At 39.4% G+C, this 17,503-nt stretch overlaps 1 protein-coding gene across 1 annotated transcript in view; it reads left to right on the forward strand.

Annotated features, from left to right (window-relative positions):
* Positions 1-9,780: 9,780 nt before the first annotated feature.
* The window catches only part of LOC116335536 (beta-1,4 N-acetylgalactosaminyltransferase 2-like), a 28,112-nt gene continuing 20,389 nt past the window's right edge, over positions 9,781-17,503 (forward strand). The window contains exons 1-6 of the mRNA XM_031759261.2: positions 9,781-9,915; positions 10,778-10,905; positions 11,302-11,445; positions 12,586-12,692; positions 13,071-13,108; positions 13,491-13,557. Coding sequence (XP_031615121.1) covers positions 9,913-9,915; positions 10,778-10,905; positions 11,302-11,445; positions 12,586-12,692; positions 13,071-13,108; positions 13,491-13,557 — 487 coding nt within the window. The 5' untranslated portion in view covers positions 9,781-9,912. The remainder of the gene's footprint in view (positions 9,916-10,777; positions 10,906-11,301; positions 11,446-12,585; positions 12,693-13,070; positions 13,109-13,490; positions 13,558-17,503) is intronic.

Consider the following 17,503-nt stretch of genomic DNA (forward strand, 5'->3'; position numbering starts at 1 on the left):
ATATTGGCCATATCATATTTACACTGACTTTAGTCTCATGAACAACATTAGCTAATTGTTATTTACTAGCTAATCTTAAATGACTGTTCAGTACAGATATGAAGGCCAGCAATCATATTTTACAGTCCTGTGGTCTCAGCCTCAGATACGTATTAAATCACACAAAGCTCGTGTAGAAACAAACACACGAACAAAATATGTTCTCCTTCATTTCCGTCAAAGCTGTATGAAACGTTTCCAGCGGTTGGTGTTATGGTTGCTAGGCAACCTGGGCAGCTGACGGAGGCTAGACCATCCCATTTCACAAGCCTCGCACTTCCGGCCTTAGCGGTCTTTGAGCACGTGCCCTTGAGGATCGTTGAGGCTGCGTGCTTAAAGGCTGCAGACCCTGAATTGGGATACAGCCGTTGACTGCTCTTTCTCATAACCACGTTCGGCAGAACAACTTCCGGTTCAAAAGGCTACCGGATCCATCATCCAATCAGTGATGCCTGTTGTTGCAGCATTGGTACCTACCTCTTCCGGTTTGGTTTTTGTTGTTGCGCTTTTCAATTTGTTTTTGCGCTTTTCAATTTGTTTTTGCGTTAAGTGATTTGTTGTTGCGCTTTTCAATTTGTTTTTGCGTTAAGAGATTTGTTTTTGCGCTTTTCAATTTGTTTTTGCGCTTTTCAATTTGTTTTTGCGCTTTTCAATTTGTTTTGTGCTTTTCAATTTGTTGTGCGTTTTGTGATTTGTTTTTGCGCTTTTCAATTTGTTTTTGCGTTAAGTGAATTTGTTTTTGCGCTTTTCAATTTGTTTTGCGCTTTTCAATTTGTTTTTTGCGTTAAGTGATTTGTTGTTGCGCTTTTCAATTTGTTGTGCGTTTTGTGATTGTGTTTTGCGCTTTTCAATTTGTTTTTGCGTTAAGTGAATTTGTTTTTGCGCTTTTCAATTTGTTTTTGCGCTTTTCAATTTGTTTTTTGCGTTAAGTGAATTTGTTTTGCGCTTTTCAATTTGTTTTGCGCTTTTCAATTTGTTGTGCGTTTTGTGATTTGTTTTTGTGGTTTGCACTTCAGGGCCACCGTAGTTTTCTCATCTAAATGTCCACTGAGCTGTGAGCCAGGGGGCGGTAATGCACCTTAATATTGGTTGCCAACCAAGAAGAAGAAGAAGCTGTGAGCCAGGAGGGAGGGGGTGAGTGAGTGAGTGAGTGATTCGTTCGCTCTATGATTCAGCACAGGAGGGAGGGGGTTAGTGAGTCCTGAGTGATTTGCTAATGCTGGGCTTACACTGTGCGATTTTTGGCCCATTTTGAGCCGATTTTTCAGTCGTGCGACCGTTTTGTTGATCGGCCCGAGTTTGGCCTTCATTGTGCGTCGTTCATCGTGTAGTATACATGGGGTAACGAGAAGCGATTAACACCTCACGACCAGCTCCCGATCATCAATCGCTTGGTCGGGAGGATTTCCTCCCGACCATCGTGAGAGTGTCACCGCAGCCGCTCACACTGCGCACATGCAAACACATAAATGTTGGTGAAAAAGACGGAGTAGCACAGCAGTGCAACGTGTGATCTGGACACAAGCGATGGAGGCACTTGTAGAACTTTGGAAAGCCCATCTGAGTCTTTTCGATGTGGCATCACAAAATTATCACGACCACAACAACCGTGAAAATAGTTGGATCTACACCGCTGCTCAATCACAGTTGCCTGATCAATGTTTTTCATTAGCAATTTAGCAAAGTTGATGGTGGTGGCGTGAGTCTGTGTGAGTGAAAGACAGAGAGGGAGCGACAGATTTTCTGTTATAACCTTCATTTTTATGGACGCACAGTGTGAGTACTCAGGTCGCATCAGAGCATCGGGCCGTATAGTGTGAGACCCTGCATCGTGACCGATGAACTTCTAACCCCTGCGAGTCAATCGTGCAGTTTGAGCTGAAGCTGAATAACGCGGCTGGAAAAATCGCACAGTGTATGCCCAGCTTAACCCTACGATTCAGCACAGGAAAGGAGGGGGTGAGTAGCTCAAATGTGCTGTTAGCATGTTAGCTACTGTGAACCGAGGAGCTATTGTCTTGATGTGAGCTTCTACTCAGGGTTTTTTCTTCCAGTTCAGAGCAGAAATGTTTTTGTTAAGATACTGGATGTTGTGTTTTTCTTCACAATTTTAATTATAAGCTAGATATATTGCTGCTAACAGCAACAGGGATGAGTCAGTGAGTCAGTTGGGCTTGTGAATCATGATTCATGAGTCAGTAAAGTGATTCTCGAGTATTGAACGCTTTGTTCATGATTCACGCATCACTAGTGAAAAGTACGAGGTGCTACCCAGCAGAAACGGAGATGGAAGCATGTAAATATAAAAATAACCACTGCAGCCAAAAAGAGTGCCTGATGAGCCCAGTTGTAAGTAAGCTATTAAGACTTGACTGTACACCGTGTTCGTGTTTTCCTCCAAAACAATAAAGTTCTGCTGGAGCCAAGGGCGTAGATTTGGTTTTGGCATTGGTGGGGACGGATGATTCAACCACCGAACCCTGCCCTGTTTCTTTTTTTCCCCTTTTTGTCTTTGCTTCTTGATAAAAAAAAAGGAGAATTATACTTGCTTACATATGCTATTCTACATGCTTTTAAACCATTTAAAATTACAATTCATAGTTTTTTTTATGTGAATTATATAATGTTAAATTACTATTAAACAAATGACTAAGTATTTTAGACTTTAGTTTACTTCAGCCATATTCCATATAAATCAGGTATCATACAAAAATAAAAATCGCTTCAAATACAGTCATGACAATAAAGAATATGACTTTAAGGACTTAACAACATTACTTCAGTTATAGTACACCAACATCTCTTATACATTAGCACTAAGGGAACACTGAATGACCTGCTGGTTTTTGTCCATAAAACTACTCATCTAAGATTACCACAAAGTAAAAGATCTCTCAGCAAAATTATGCAACATTTTAGGCACTATTGCCCTGATCAAATCAGTGAGCTGGGATTTTTTATTCTAAACATGAACTACTGTTACGGCAACAGACATGGACTACTGCTGCCCCACACAACAACTCAATGTCCACTATGTGAAGGAGCCAAACACATGTCTTCTCCTCTCGTTAACTGAGATGAACTGCTGGCATTTTTGTTTTACATCTATACTGTCCAGTCTCTCCTGGTGGACATGGCATCACGTTATTCATGGTTACATACAATTTTAGACTGATGTGGACCAAAGCCTAAAACGATGTGCCAGGAGTTTGCTGTTCTCACCGGCTCAGATATTTGAAGTTTACACAGCTACATTCTCACCTGAAAATATGTTAAACGTTTATTTTGCGACCCAGAAACAGTAGAGTAATATCAAAACTAAGTAGCTGCAGTAGTAGTAGCTATTGTTGGAAACTGGAATTGGCTGTGCCAATCTGAGATATGGTTTTTCAATTTTGTTGTCCGGGTGGAAAAACGGGGGAAATTCGGGAGAATGGTGGCTCCGGGAGATTTTCGGGAGGGGCACTGAAATTCGGGATTCTCACGGAAAAATCGGGAGGGTTGGCATGTATGGCCTAGCATAGCCTGTAACGTTATTATGATGGACACATTTTATGACTGAACTTGACTTTAAGTGACTTACAGGTTTCTTTGAAAAATACTTTGTTATATCCAGGTTCTTCCTTTTTGCTGCCATCCTCCTCTCCTCCCTGCAGGTCCTCGCAGCGCAGGCTTGCCGCCGCTAAAACTAAACAGAGCTCCTTGAAAGGCACAGCCAATCACATTGGCCATATTTGTCACATGAGGTAAGACTCCAGTAGAGAACGTAATTTAACTCTTTCTGCACTGCTAGGTGAATGAAACGTTGACAGATCGTTTGTTTTTTTTCTTTCTATCGGTTTTGTTTTTCTTTACTCGAAGAGATCAAATTATTGGTGGGGACAATTCAATAATTACTGGATATTGGTGGGGACATGTCCGTCTATGCCAAATCTACGCCCTTGGCTGGAGCAGCCTTTCAATGCCTCTCTCTGTCTCTCGCTAGCAAAGTTGACCCAGACAGTAAAGCTCGTTCCCGGCCACGAGCCCGACACGGAACCCAAAGTATTAGTCAAAGGTCTCCTTACCACTTTTCAGCGCTGCGGACCTGGCCGAGGTAACAAGAGAGTGCAAACATGGTTAGGGCTGTGTTAGTTCAGTGAGAGATTTATTTGGAAAGAAAACTATTTTCACTTGCAGATGAAAACTAATGTGTACGCTTATGCCTGCATTTTTATTTTGTTAAATACAAACAAAATTGTAGCAAAAGTGCTGGAAAGTGTCTGGCCAGAAAGAGCTGTTTATTTGGTAGTTCAATGAAACTACTGTACTATACTGCTGAGTGACTGTCTGCTGCTCATTAAATACATTTCATTGCAATGTTGACCCTGTGCTAACTTGCATATGACAAATAAAACTGAAGCGGAAAGGCTTCAGATAGTTAAGAGTGAGAAAAAAAATTGCGTTCATGTTTGCAATTTTGTCTTGTTACACAATATTTAGAATTAAATAAAACAAACAAAACACTACATTTTAGGAAATATTAGAGGATGTTTTCGTGTTTGTTTTTTTGTACTACTTGGACACTAAAGTGGCCCTCCAATGAGATGACGGTGCCAGAAGTGGCCCACAGCTCATTTGAGTTTGAGACCCCTGCTCTAGGGGGAGGGGGCATTAGAAACCTCAGGATGAAGGTTTACTGGATCCTCTTTCCTACTGAAACACCTATTTCACCTGAGATTAAGCTAGAAGCTTAAAATAACATTTACATAATGCAAAATACTGTCAGACTCTGTGAAATACAAATGATCAGTTACTTAGTTTAACAATTAACACTTGCTAAGCAGAAATTCTAAACAGAATCAGATGCTGAATGTTACAGGAACCCACTTATCTGTGGTGGTCACTGAATGCTGTTGTATTTTCTGTTGTTGGAGTTGGCAGCAGTTGGACATTCTGATGGCGAACAGTCAGAAAACACACATGCAGTAATTGGTCTGTGTTACGGTCAAAGTCAGACCGCAATTTTTGTCCTTTAAAAATTAAAGGTCTTATAATTTATATAACAGATAGTCTCTCTAAGAGTATCTCATTTGAAAGTGGAGACAAGATTATCCACTGATCCAATTCACATTACCCAAATATTTTCTTTGAAGCTGGATTCAAATCATTTTCTTTCATCTTTTCTCTCCATGTTAACAAAATCATAGAACATAAAATCAGTCTTTATGCTGATGATATTTTACCTTTTCTCAGACATTCACAAACCATTCACTCTGAGTGAAATGAAATGGTGAGGGTGAAGGTCAGTCTACTGAAAGTGCAAAATGCTGCAGACTCCTGGTCCCACCAAAACATTCAGCTTAAGAGGAAACTCTATACAGTACATTTTCTCAGAAATAAATGTGGTTCAAAATATGCATAATATGCTTAAATAACATGTCTGAATGTATTTTAACTTGTGTATTACATACCGTTTCTTCAAGGCCAGTGTGCAATGTACAGTTTAACCTCAATAAACTAAAAATCCAAGTATATACAGTTGCCGTACTGACAGTACTGAAAAGAATTTCAAAACCCTTTGGTAAAAGTTATCATGATGACTATCTAAATTACATGTGACTTCACTGTGTTGGAAGAGATATAGCATAAATGCCAGTTCATCTCATAAGAGCTATTGAATGTATTAATTTAAGTAATATTTTTTATTAAGAATATTTTAATTTGGCAGGAGCTGTAGGGAGATGTTTTTTTATGAGAGAGAAGACAATTATATGCTCCAATTACACTTTTTAAAAGTGTATTATCAAAATGGTTAGAATTTCAAATACGTTTTTCATGGCACCACGGACCTCCTCTCTCTGGCTCAGAAACAAAAGGCTGCAGTAAACACTTGTTTTATTGCATGTCAAAGAAACATGGTATTAACATGATTGGTCAAAACAGTTTAGAGTAGCCTTAGGTCTGGTACCGGCTCATGTTTCTTCTTCTGCAGCTTTCTGGACATCTCATTATATGGAAACGCCACTTCACCCTTCTGCCAACAAAATATCTCTGGTCCTCCATGAGACCTGCATAAAGATATAGAGAGCTTCTCCAAGCCCAGAAATTTACAACCATGTTTACCTTCTGGTGCTTTCACTAGTGAGGCAACCCTCCCCCTCAAATTCCTTGGAAACAGGGCCTCTCTCTGTTATGTCTAATAATATCAGAGTAGCAGTCCACCTCCAAAACTTCTCAACATTACACTGTGTGCAGTAAAAGACAAAACACAATATGTAATGCTAATTGTGAGAAATTAACCTCAGAGATAAAAAAATAAATTGCAACTATTCATTCCTTTTACACCTTTCAAGATGTAAATTCATAATCCAACTGAAAGTCTCATGTCCCTCCTTGGTATCCTTCACAGGAGTCATACTCGATCGGGATGGTCTTTCTCTCTTAAACCTGTTTTAGTGGTCCGAGGAAACTGCAAGTACTCTGTCACTTTTCTAATAAAAATTACTGGACCTATACAGGCCATCGGCCTAGCTCATCAGAAGAGTGCAACATGAGGTCAACTGAAATGTTTGATGACACAATTGCTACATAGTGAAAGACAACAAACAAGTACACAATACCAAACACACCTGCCCTCTCCGCCAGGAGCATGTCTAAGACCTTCCTCAGTGACATGTAGGGATGGGTACTGGTATCCGGTACCATTATGGCAGGTACGTCCATTCTTTTAGAGCAGAGCTACAGATTAAAAATGCCCAAGGCGAAGCGGTCAAAAGTCTGGCTGTACTTCACAGCAAAAGATGCAAACTCAGTAGCCTGCAACAAGTGCTTTAAGGTGATACTGTGCAAAGGAGGTAACACCTCGAATCTGATGAAACACCTGGCGACGTATAGCATTTTTTTAAAAGCCGAGAAATGCACCATATTTGGTAGCTTGCTGCAAGACCTCACACAGTGCTCATCTACTGTGGGTGTGGTGCCTGTTATCGGACCCGGAGTTAGCAACATCCCCCAAGAACCCGAAGAGGAGAGTCCTGGCCCCTAGCCCTGTCAGCGTAGCAGAAATGATGACGGATGATGATGGCAGCAGCAGCCGTTCTCCTCTGCGTGAGTAGCTTAATGTTGTTCGTGTGTAATTTACGTTGAGTAGGCTAACCACATTATTACATTAATGCATGTAAGGTGAACTAGCAAACACCGTCGTAGTTACATGTGGCTGTCTTCTTGTTTGATGACAGATACTCCCTTTGCCTTGGACAAAATAGCTAAAATGACCAAAGACAAAGTGGGAAACAGTTAAACATGAGAGGTTTTTGGACAAAGTTGTGTTTTTCCATTGTTTAAGCACTGCTTCCAGCCAAAAGTGATACCATATATGCCCTATAGCTGCAGAAAAGGCTAACATTGTTATCCTTTTACAAAAAAACAGCTAAAAATGAGAGGTTTTTGCACAAAGTGTGTGTTCTTCATTCTTTAAGCACCGGTTCGAGCACCGTTTAAGCAACGGCACCGTTTCAAAAGTACCGGTTTGGTACTGGTATCGGATAAAACCTAAACGATACCCATCCCTAGTGACATGTATATAAATTGTTCAAATAAACCTGCAATTGTATGTTAAGTTTAAATTAGCCAATTAAACATTACAGTGGAAAGAGTAATGAAGATCAGACCTAATAAATAAACTGCTGACTGGCAAATGCCATTCATTCACTGTACAAAAGCTCATCTGCAAAAAAAACCCCAAAACAAAATCAAGTCATTTATTATCCAAGAACTGAAATTAACCTGTTAAGCAACAACGCCCCCAGATATGGAGCCAAAAGGGAGGAGATCGCATTTAGGGTTAGGCGTGCGTGCTTAAGAGGTTAAGTTCTTTAAAATAAAATTACAGATCTCGTAATATCTATCCTCATTGTTGGCGGGCCTAATCAGTTGCGAACGTCTTCCTCCTGTACAAAATAAATGCAAGCCCATCACCCCTGCAACTCCTCTCCTCACCGGATTTGTGACTTTTAGCGTGGAGTGAATAGTTGGTGTGTTGTTTATTCGTTGTTTTATTGTGTGTGTTTGTGACATTCATTAGTACATTCACTAAGGCAGATTACAGTGTAAACACTGTCTCCAGGTGGAGAACAGGAGTGATACACCTGATAAATATTTGTATATGAATTTGTTTACAAAATTTTTGCTAACGTTTTCAAAATTTACAATTTATTTTTGAATTTCAAGTTATGAAAATAATTTACTAAACACGTCTGTGGTTTTTACAGTTAAAATCAAAATATAACTACTACTAGGATTTTGGTTTTTTGTGTTATTTCAGATCAGTTGTTTTAATGGAGTATGTCAATGAAAAAATATCTGTAAATTCAGACACACGAGGTTGAGCTGAAACGAATGATACCAAGCAAGGCAAGGAAAAAATAAAACACTTTGAAGGTGAAATAAACATGTAAAATCAAAAGTAATCAATAATGGCCAATTATATTTTGGACCTCAGAGGGTTATTATGTTTCAGGGGGCAATCACTTTTTTCCCCCACACTTGGCCATGCTGGTTTGGATTTGCAGCTTTATCTTTATCCACTTGGTGGAGCCCCAGAGCTACTGTGTGTAAACTTGTAAAAGCAGGAAGTTGTTTTCACTTCTAAAAACACGGCCTTCTCTGAGCTCATCACAATAAAGCATTTAACCAGAAATTGTCCTCCAGAATGGGTAAAGACAAATATCTCAGCTTAAAGTTAGGGCATTCACATGAATAGAATCACACCCCCAATTATAGATACTGAAAAGGACTGCCCACATAATCCAGGAGTAAAACATTATAACAATAGCCTACATGAAGTATTAAACTTTTTGTGTCTTGTGTGCTTTTGCAGCGTTTTTCTTTTTGCAGGTGTTTTTCTTTTTGCAGCGTTTTTCTTTTTGCAGGTGTCTTTCTTTTTGCAAGTGTTTTTCTTTTTGCAGGTGTTTTTCTTTTTGCAGCGTTTTTCTTTTTGTAGGTGTCTTTCTTTTTGCAAGTGTTTTTCTTTTTGCAGGTGTTTTTCTTTTTGCAGCGTTTTTCTTTTTGCAAGTGTTTTCTGAAGTTGCAGTCCGTTTGCCTCTCAGGGCCACCGTAATACTGTAAAGCATGTGAAACAACAGTATGTGAAAAAACTCTTGCTTTTTCCTTTAGTGAAATTCATTTCGACAAAAGCCTTTCAGACAAAAGGTGACGCAGTTTCTAGACGTGGTTTTCACATCTTTATTGATGTACCAGACAGTTTTTCTTTTTACGAAACATTTAGTGGTACATGTGGTAGATTTGCAGTATGTTGTCCTGAAAAACAGAGTTGTGGTTGCAGCGTCATCAAGCACTTTGGCTTTTCTGTGTTGCATGCAGATGAAACAGAAAATGTCACTAAAATGTGTTGCACACTTTGAATTCATTTTTTCCTCATGCATGAAGACATGAAAGAAATTATATGTTACATTCATATGTGAATCAAGGAACTTGCTATTTATGTAATATTGTGAGGATTATTAATGTCTGATAACAAAGTGTTTTATGAAGTTACATGCATTGCAATATGAATTTTTATGAGATATCCAGAATCTTTGATGCAGTTGTTAATATATATTATAAGCACATAAGTTTATTAGCTGATAAAATCAGTCATAGCAGTGTTAAGCTGCTCAAGGTTTCCACCCCCACCAGACTGTTTTTCGTTAACTACTTTAAAGAAGGACACCCCCTCAGTCACTGTACACAAGTGCTCAGCCACTCAACTCTCAAGAGTTTTGTTTGGAGTTTTTTTTTTTTAATTTACGGCTGTTTGATTTTGTGGCTCCTTAATCTCTTGGATATTTATGCTGAATAAATGAGATAAGAGTGGAACTTTAGAAGGAAGAAATGGTAAGACATGGATCATTTCTATACTGTAGCCAGTGGTTAAATATCATTAGTTTTTGTTCATTCTGTTACCATTAACACAATAACAAAATTTCAATGACATATAACATAAATAAACTTATAATGTAAATGTTAATTCAGTTAATTATGATATTAATTATAATGTTAATTTATTTTCATCTCTTAGATGACTACTCCTGATTTCACAAGTAAAATATATAGTGTCATTTTATTTTATTTAGGCCAAAAAGTATACTAATAAGAGTTTTGTTGTAGATATCATCCACGTGGAAGTTAACACTAAAAGGAAAAGGAAAGAATTTGTGCAGACAATTGCAGACGATTATATATTATATTTGATTTGATTCATATTTTCTTCAGTGCCACATACCAACATAATGGAGGGCCTTTTAGTGACACTATACAAATTTGATACATCAAGGAAAAAGAAGAAAGTCGTTTTTTTGTGCTGTGAATATTTATTGTATAAATGTAATGTAAGTGAAAAATTTCTGGATTATTAGATGTTCGAGCATTGTCTCAGATTTCAGTGTGCAAAAAAATGCTTTTAAACTTGGTTGATGGACCATTTTTTAAGAATATGTGTATTTTTTAAAAGTATTTGATATATGAAGCAATCACCCTTTTCTCCGAACTTTGTACTGCAAAACTTTTAGGTAAACCAATTCCATATGTATTTGCATATGCATTACATTAGCTGCATCTTTATTATGAAAATAAATAGAAATAATCCTGCCACCTGACAGCTGTTGGGGGCAGGAGCATTAGAACTGCCATCTTTGCCCTTAGGTCCTTTGCTAGCAAACTGTCTACAACGTGAGTTTGTGTGTGTGTATGTCTGCAGATGTCATTGAGTAGCACAAGGCTCCGGCTGGTGGCTGTTACTCTGATCATCCTAACGGCATTCTATGTCATACATTTCTCTAACTTTCATGGAAATCTGTTCAAGTTTTCCAGCACAACAAAACTAAGGTAATAACAATTGTGTACATATATATGTGTGTAGAAACCCCTCCTCTTGTATATTTGGCAGTGTTTGAAAATGTTTTCATTAAATTGTTTTTATCTTTCTGTTTCAAGTTTCAAATCCTTAACACACACCACACACACACGTAGAGTGCTTTGTATGACCACTTTGTGTTTTTTTATTGTTGACCAGAGGTGAAACTACATTTTATTTGAGGAACGTTGGTATACTGCTATCCAGACGAAGCAACAGTCTTGTTACACTTAATGCATCATGAAAATACTTTTTAGGCTAGTCTCCCACATTCCCATAAGAATTGAACACTACTTGATTTAAATGACAATGTGATATAGAAGAGAATTCTGACCCTTTAGGAGCTCTGTATTTCCTCTGTTCTTCAGGTCATTTTCTCCTAGCAACTTTTCATTGGGTCATCAATGTATCTGCCCTAAAGGCTCAGAACTTCTTAAAGATTATATACCCGAGGATCAATACGAAGAGCTTGTTAAACGGCGAGTTAAGGAGCTCCAACAGTACAAAACCAGGTAGAGGCTGGATGAATGAATGCTGTGTACTTTAACAGTAATGCAATGGCATTTGCAACTGAACATAATCAATTGGCATCTTTGTAAACTGTAATTAATGTAGACACGTTTGGCATTTTTTGATATTATAATCATTGGGTCCAGTAAGATAAGGTAAGTTGGTTTCTTAATCAAAAAATAAGAAAGGATTGGGTAACCAATTTTTACTGATCAGCCTTGGCTATGTCAAGTCAGTCCAACAGCAAGCACTGTGCTGTCCTCTACTTACCGTCATGTTGTACATACATTGAATATCCGAACCAATGAATGTGGAAACCATAAACAAATACACCATTTATTGTCCCCGACCCATTTTTGGTTTTTATAACTAACTCTTACCAAAATAAACATAAACACAAAATTAATTTATTAGGCAATTTACCATGTTCCTATTGAGATGCTCTGTTCTATAAGTCTCTTCATATTTTGGCTATGCAAATCCCCTAATTGTTTCAGATGTATTCAAATGCTCTATTGCTGCTCTGTCCTTGTTGTATTGAATATATGTAAAAAGTAGTGCTGTCAGTGTTAATTTGCATTTAGAGACGTGTTGGGTGCCCGTGTAACCAAACATGTTTTATGTGTCTGTACTACTTAGCTACATTGTGTGCGGAACAATACAACTCACCTCTCGTATGGCTACAGCAGACTGGCAGCAATTATTGCAGCCAGCCTCACCTAACCAGCCACACCGAGAGGGGGGCGCTGTTTCCCCATTACACTGACATTTGTAGCAAGTGGAATAATAACACATAAAGACTGTTACACCCGGATGCATAATATGCTGATGATTTGTCACCTAGCGTAAAATATTATGCTTTGGGAATGAGAACGTATTGCACTTCAACACCAGAGTTGCTTCGCTTGGTGCAGTCAGCAGAATTCCATCCAGTGCGTGGGGCTGCATGGCGTCAATGTGTTTTCGGGGTTAGCTCGTTAACGCGTTGACGCCGTGCACCCCGATGCACGCGCTAACTTGCTAACGGAGATTTGTCACATTAATGGGGCTATGGCCTTAACGTCATTTTAACGAGATTAACACTGACAGCGCTAGTAAAAAGGTGATACCTGTTTGTTACCCACATTTCATCTCTTCATCAGGATGGCGTCTGAACTATCCAGACTGCTGTTTGCTTCGCCTAACTCTCCTCTGCAGTATCCTATTCAAGGTTATATAGTACGGCCTTTGACCTCTACTCTCATACCAGGTATACCAAGCCTAATATATGCACAATTGTTTACCAGTGTTGTTGTATATGTGCTGTATATTCCTTTCCACTATTAGAAAAATGGTGAATAAATGTTGATCTGAGTCTAAATTTGGTGGTATTTCTCAGATTAATAAGTAAACTTTAATACCTCTGATTTAGAGTCATTAGTGAGTCAAATTAACATGCAATTGTTGGTATTTTCCATGTATAATAATTACATTTAAAACATAATTAAAAGATAATTAACCAAGAATGATAATGGCAGGTTTTGAGGAATTCATGTTGATCAATTATGTTTCAAAAACGTGTCTGTTATAAAGTCATGGAGTCTTTCCATAGAAGGACAGTGTTGAAGTAATGTAAATTTAATTTCAGGTTTAGGGCTGCATGCAGAAAACAGAAGCAGCTACAAGGTTGGTGTGATATCCCAGATCAGATCGGCGGACAATTCTCCCTCAAATCTATTAATATGAATTGTACAGGTTGGCTGGATCATACAAGACGCTTCCTGAACATATACATTTCAAACTTTAAACAGTACGGGCCCTGATTCTCTGATTTTCTGATCAATGTGTGGGGCTGACTTTCATTCAGCTTTAGGATAAATGAAAGAAAAAAAACAAACATTACTTATGGTCTGATGTACGGTATAAAATAGTATCTTTCTTTCCATCTTCAATAGGTATTTCAATGTTACACTGACATAGCATTATAATTTCATACACAGTTTATTTTTTTTGTAGACGACTATATAAAATAGTGCTCTTTAAATTTATTCAGGCCTTTCTTTTGTAGGTATCTTTAAGTGTGTCTAAAGGCATCCTGACCACAAATATTACACCTGAACAGACGATCATCAAAGGTGAGATTCCAATTTATATACAAACTGATAACAAATAAACAGAAAGAAAATGTTAATAGACCCTGGATCCTATAAATCAGTAAATAAGTGGCTATATTGTAGGGGGTACTTTTGTTGGATTGGTTTTTGGACCACATGCCAGATTAGCAGGAAGGGTCAGAACTTTCAAGGCAAATAGAGAAGAAAAACAATCTCTTACAAATATGAAATATATAACATTTACAACAGTCATGTCATGGGCTGGGTCTGGGACCCCGCATTTTCTGTTCATTTTGCATCACTGACATGTACTGTTGAAGACGTGCTAAGTTCTTGTTGTTTCTATCATTAGTTAGGATTTGAGTTGCTTTGTATTTTGACATTCTTTTACGTTAAGTCATCTAGTTATCTTAAAGTTCCTTAGTTGCTCAGTCTTTAGTCCTTGTTTATCTACATCCTGTTGTGTCGTCACCCCTTATGTTGCAGTCTCCCTTGTTCATGTTATCAAGTCAGTATTGTCTGCCTCCTGTCTTATTTTGAAAGAGTCTGGTGTTCTTTGTTCATTGTATGTAGTTTCACTTCCCCTGTCTGTGGTCACAAATTTTGAAGCCATCCTGCTAACCTTCTCCCACCAACAATGTGGAGATCCAATCCTTTTAGATCCAATTAAAATCAAGACACTCAAAAAGATGCTCTGTAAAAGAGTAGAATTCTCGGAACAGAGTTTAATACACTGAATCATATGAACAGCAGGAAAAATACAAACAGACATTTAGCAAGAGAGTTACATAGCAGAAAAGCAAAGCAAAAACCCCGGGGTGTACAGCCTTAAGCACAGACAACAGAGCGACACAGAGACGGACAGGAAGCAGCAGCAGGAGGAAAAAAGCTCTGGGGGTGTCCTCTGGTCCCCTAATATAGGGACCAGTATCCCCGCCCCCTGCTGCTGGGTAATTTTCCCACACGCCCAACACAGCTGCAGGGGTCAGGTAGCGGCCAAGGTCTTGGCCAAAGGCCAGTCAGGACTCTGAGTACCCCTTGCTCTGGCTTATCACAATAGGTCATGACACGGTCAAAGGTCACACATTAATCCTAATTATTAAATCTTATACAGCAAGTGGCACAATCTTATAACATATAATACATAGGTTACATGCTTTCTCATATATAAAAACACTTCAGTGTAGGTTCAAAGTGTGTGTGTGTGTGTATGTGTGTGTGTGTGTGTGTGTGTGGCTATATCGTATGATATTTTATTGTGATGTGTTCAGGATCTGGATCTCTATTACAATGTTACTGTTTTGGTTGTGCTGCATTAAAGACATTAAATTAATTAATTATTAAGTAAATTATTCAAGAGAACTCTCCCCTTACATTAACTGCCCTGTTACTGTACCAACTTAATAAACCTCGGTGAAGCAAAAATGTCTTGTGTTTAAGACTCCACATGAAAGTTAAAATATATATGTTCAGTGCAGATAGATATATAGTGTATATAGTTACATAGTTATACATATCAAACAAAAATCCACCACATGTCCCGTTATTAGGTTCATGTGTGTCAGGTGTTTCCCCATGTGATTCCACTTCCCCTGATCCCCCCTTGTGTGTTTAGTCTTTGTATTCCATTGTCCATTCCATTGTTCCATTGTCTTGTCTTTGTCAGAACGTCTGTGTCACCACGTCTAGTCATAGCACTCATAGTAGTCACAGTCATCATAGAAATCATAGTTACAATAGTCATCTTAATTAGTCACAGTTATCTTGTTTAGTTTTCCCAGTGAAGGTAGCAGTTTAGTTTGTCGCCCCATTTGCCTCGCATTATTTTGTGTTTATGTTTATCAGCCAAAATAAAATGGCTCGCTTTTGGTTTAACTCTCCGCTCCATCTCCTTCTGTGTCCAAACCTGGGTCCTCATTCTCACTCTCGCACAATCAGCTGAGGTGGATCTAAAGAAATTTTCTTAGGGTGGCACGAGGGTGTTAGGATTAGTGATGGTAAATTTGATTCTTTTTACTGAATCGAGTTTTAATGAGTCACTCACCAAAGTGAATCGGGTTTTTTGAGTCATTTGAGTCACTGAGTCAGTTGACCAGAGAGTGCAAAAAATGTACATTTTCACTCAAACTTAATTTGTTTCTCTTTTAATGTAAATCCTACTGCTAAGATGAGTGATTCTTAAAGAAAACAACTATTTTATATAGCAAAAAAGAGCAAAAGAATTTCTAAAGGGAACATTTCTTTTGTTTATTTTTATTTTATTAGTATTTTCCTTACATGTGTCAAATATATATTTTCTCATCTAAATGTCCACTGGCGCTGTGAGCCAGGGGGCGGTAGTGCGCCTTAACATTGGTTTCCAACCAAGAAGAAGAAGCAGAAGAAGAAGCTGCGAGCCAGGAGGGAGGGGGTGAGTGAGTGAGTGAGTGAGTGATTCGTTCGCTCTATGATTCAGCACAGGAGGGAGGGGTGAGCGAGTCATGAGTGATTCGCTCGCTCTATGATTCAGCACAGGAGGGAGGGGTGAGCGAGTCATGAGTGATTCGCTCGCTCTATGATTCAGCACAGGAGGGAGGGGTTAGCGAGTCATGAGTGATTCGCTCGCTCTATGATTCAGCACAGGAGGGAGGGGTTAGCGAGTCATGAGTGATTCGCTCGCTCTATGATTCAGCACAGGAGGGAGGGGTTAGTGAGTCCTGAGTGATTTGCTTCCCCTACGATTCAGCGCAGGAAGGAGGGGTGAGTAGCTCAAATGTGCTGTTAGCATGTTAGCAGAGCGATGCTACTGTGAACCGAGGAGCTATTGTCTTGATGTGAGCTTCTACTTAGGGTTTTTTCTTCCAGTTCAGAGCAGAAATGTTTTTGTTAAGATACTGGATGTTGTGTTTTTCTTCACAATTTGAATTATAAGCTAGATATATTTCTACTAATGAAATTAGTTTGCTAACAGCAACAGGGATGAGTCAGTGAGTCAGTTGCGCTTGTGAATCATGATTCATGAGTCAGTAAAGTGATTCTCGAGTACTGAACGATTCGTTCATGATTCGCGCATCACTAGTTAGGATGCCTGGGTCAGGCCCGGAGGCTGATGGCCCAAGAGCCCAGAAAACAGTTCAGGGGGCCGTGCATGACGGCAATGACGTACAGTCATCGGCCTGGAAAGTGGCCGGACAGGACGCGCAGGACGAGCAGGCCGGGGTGAGGCTGAAGCCTCGCCCGGTCCAGTCCGGCCACTTTCCAGGCCGATGACTGGACGTCATTGCCGTCATGCACGGCCCCCTGAACTGTTTTCTGGGCTCTTGGGCCGTCAGCCTCCGGGCCGGCCCCCTGAACTTTGTGGGAACTGTTTTTCCTGGCCGCCTGCGCCTGTCGTGAGCCTGTTTTTGTTCTGTTGCTTTCCAGGCTCCAGTGTTTGCACTTTTTTGTTTGTTTGTTTCTCGCTCCTTGTGTTTAGTTTGTTTTGGTCCCTCCATCCTGAACCCCCGCCGCCCACCCTGGTTGGGTTGATTTTGTTTTGTTTTGGTGTTTCGGGTTGGGCTGTCTGGGAGCCAGCCCTTTAGGGGGGGTACTGTTAGGATGCCTGGGTCGTTGACCCAGAGGTTTTGAGTTTATTATATTATTTATCATTTCTAGTCTTTGGTTTCTTTGTTAGAGTTCTGTCTTTTGGTTTATGTCTCTGTGTAATCTTTAGTTGCTGTCTCCCCTGTCGGCTATATCCCCGTGTCCAGTCAGTGTCTGTGTCTGCCCTGGTCCCACGTCTCTGTTCCCTCTGTAGTGCCTGTCTGTGTCTGTAAGTTCAGTCTGTGTTATGTTTCCTGTTTTACTTTGAAAGTCCGTGTCTCATGTAAATGTGTCTGGTTGTGCTTCCTTTGTCTCGTTAGGCCTGATTTGCCCCAGCTGTGTTTCCCTCCTGTTACTCATTCCCTGATTGCTCCCTCTGTGTATTTAAGCCCTGTGTTTCTCTGTG

The sequence above is a fragment of the Oreochromis aureus genome, linkage group 4 (assembly GCF_013358895.1).
Source record: "Oreochromis aureus strain Israel breed Guangdong linkage group 4, ZZ_aureus, whole genome shotgun sequence".
Taxonomy (NCBI): Eukaryota; Metazoa; Chordata; class Actinopteri; order Cichliformes; family Cichlidae; genus Oreochromis; species Oreochromis aureus.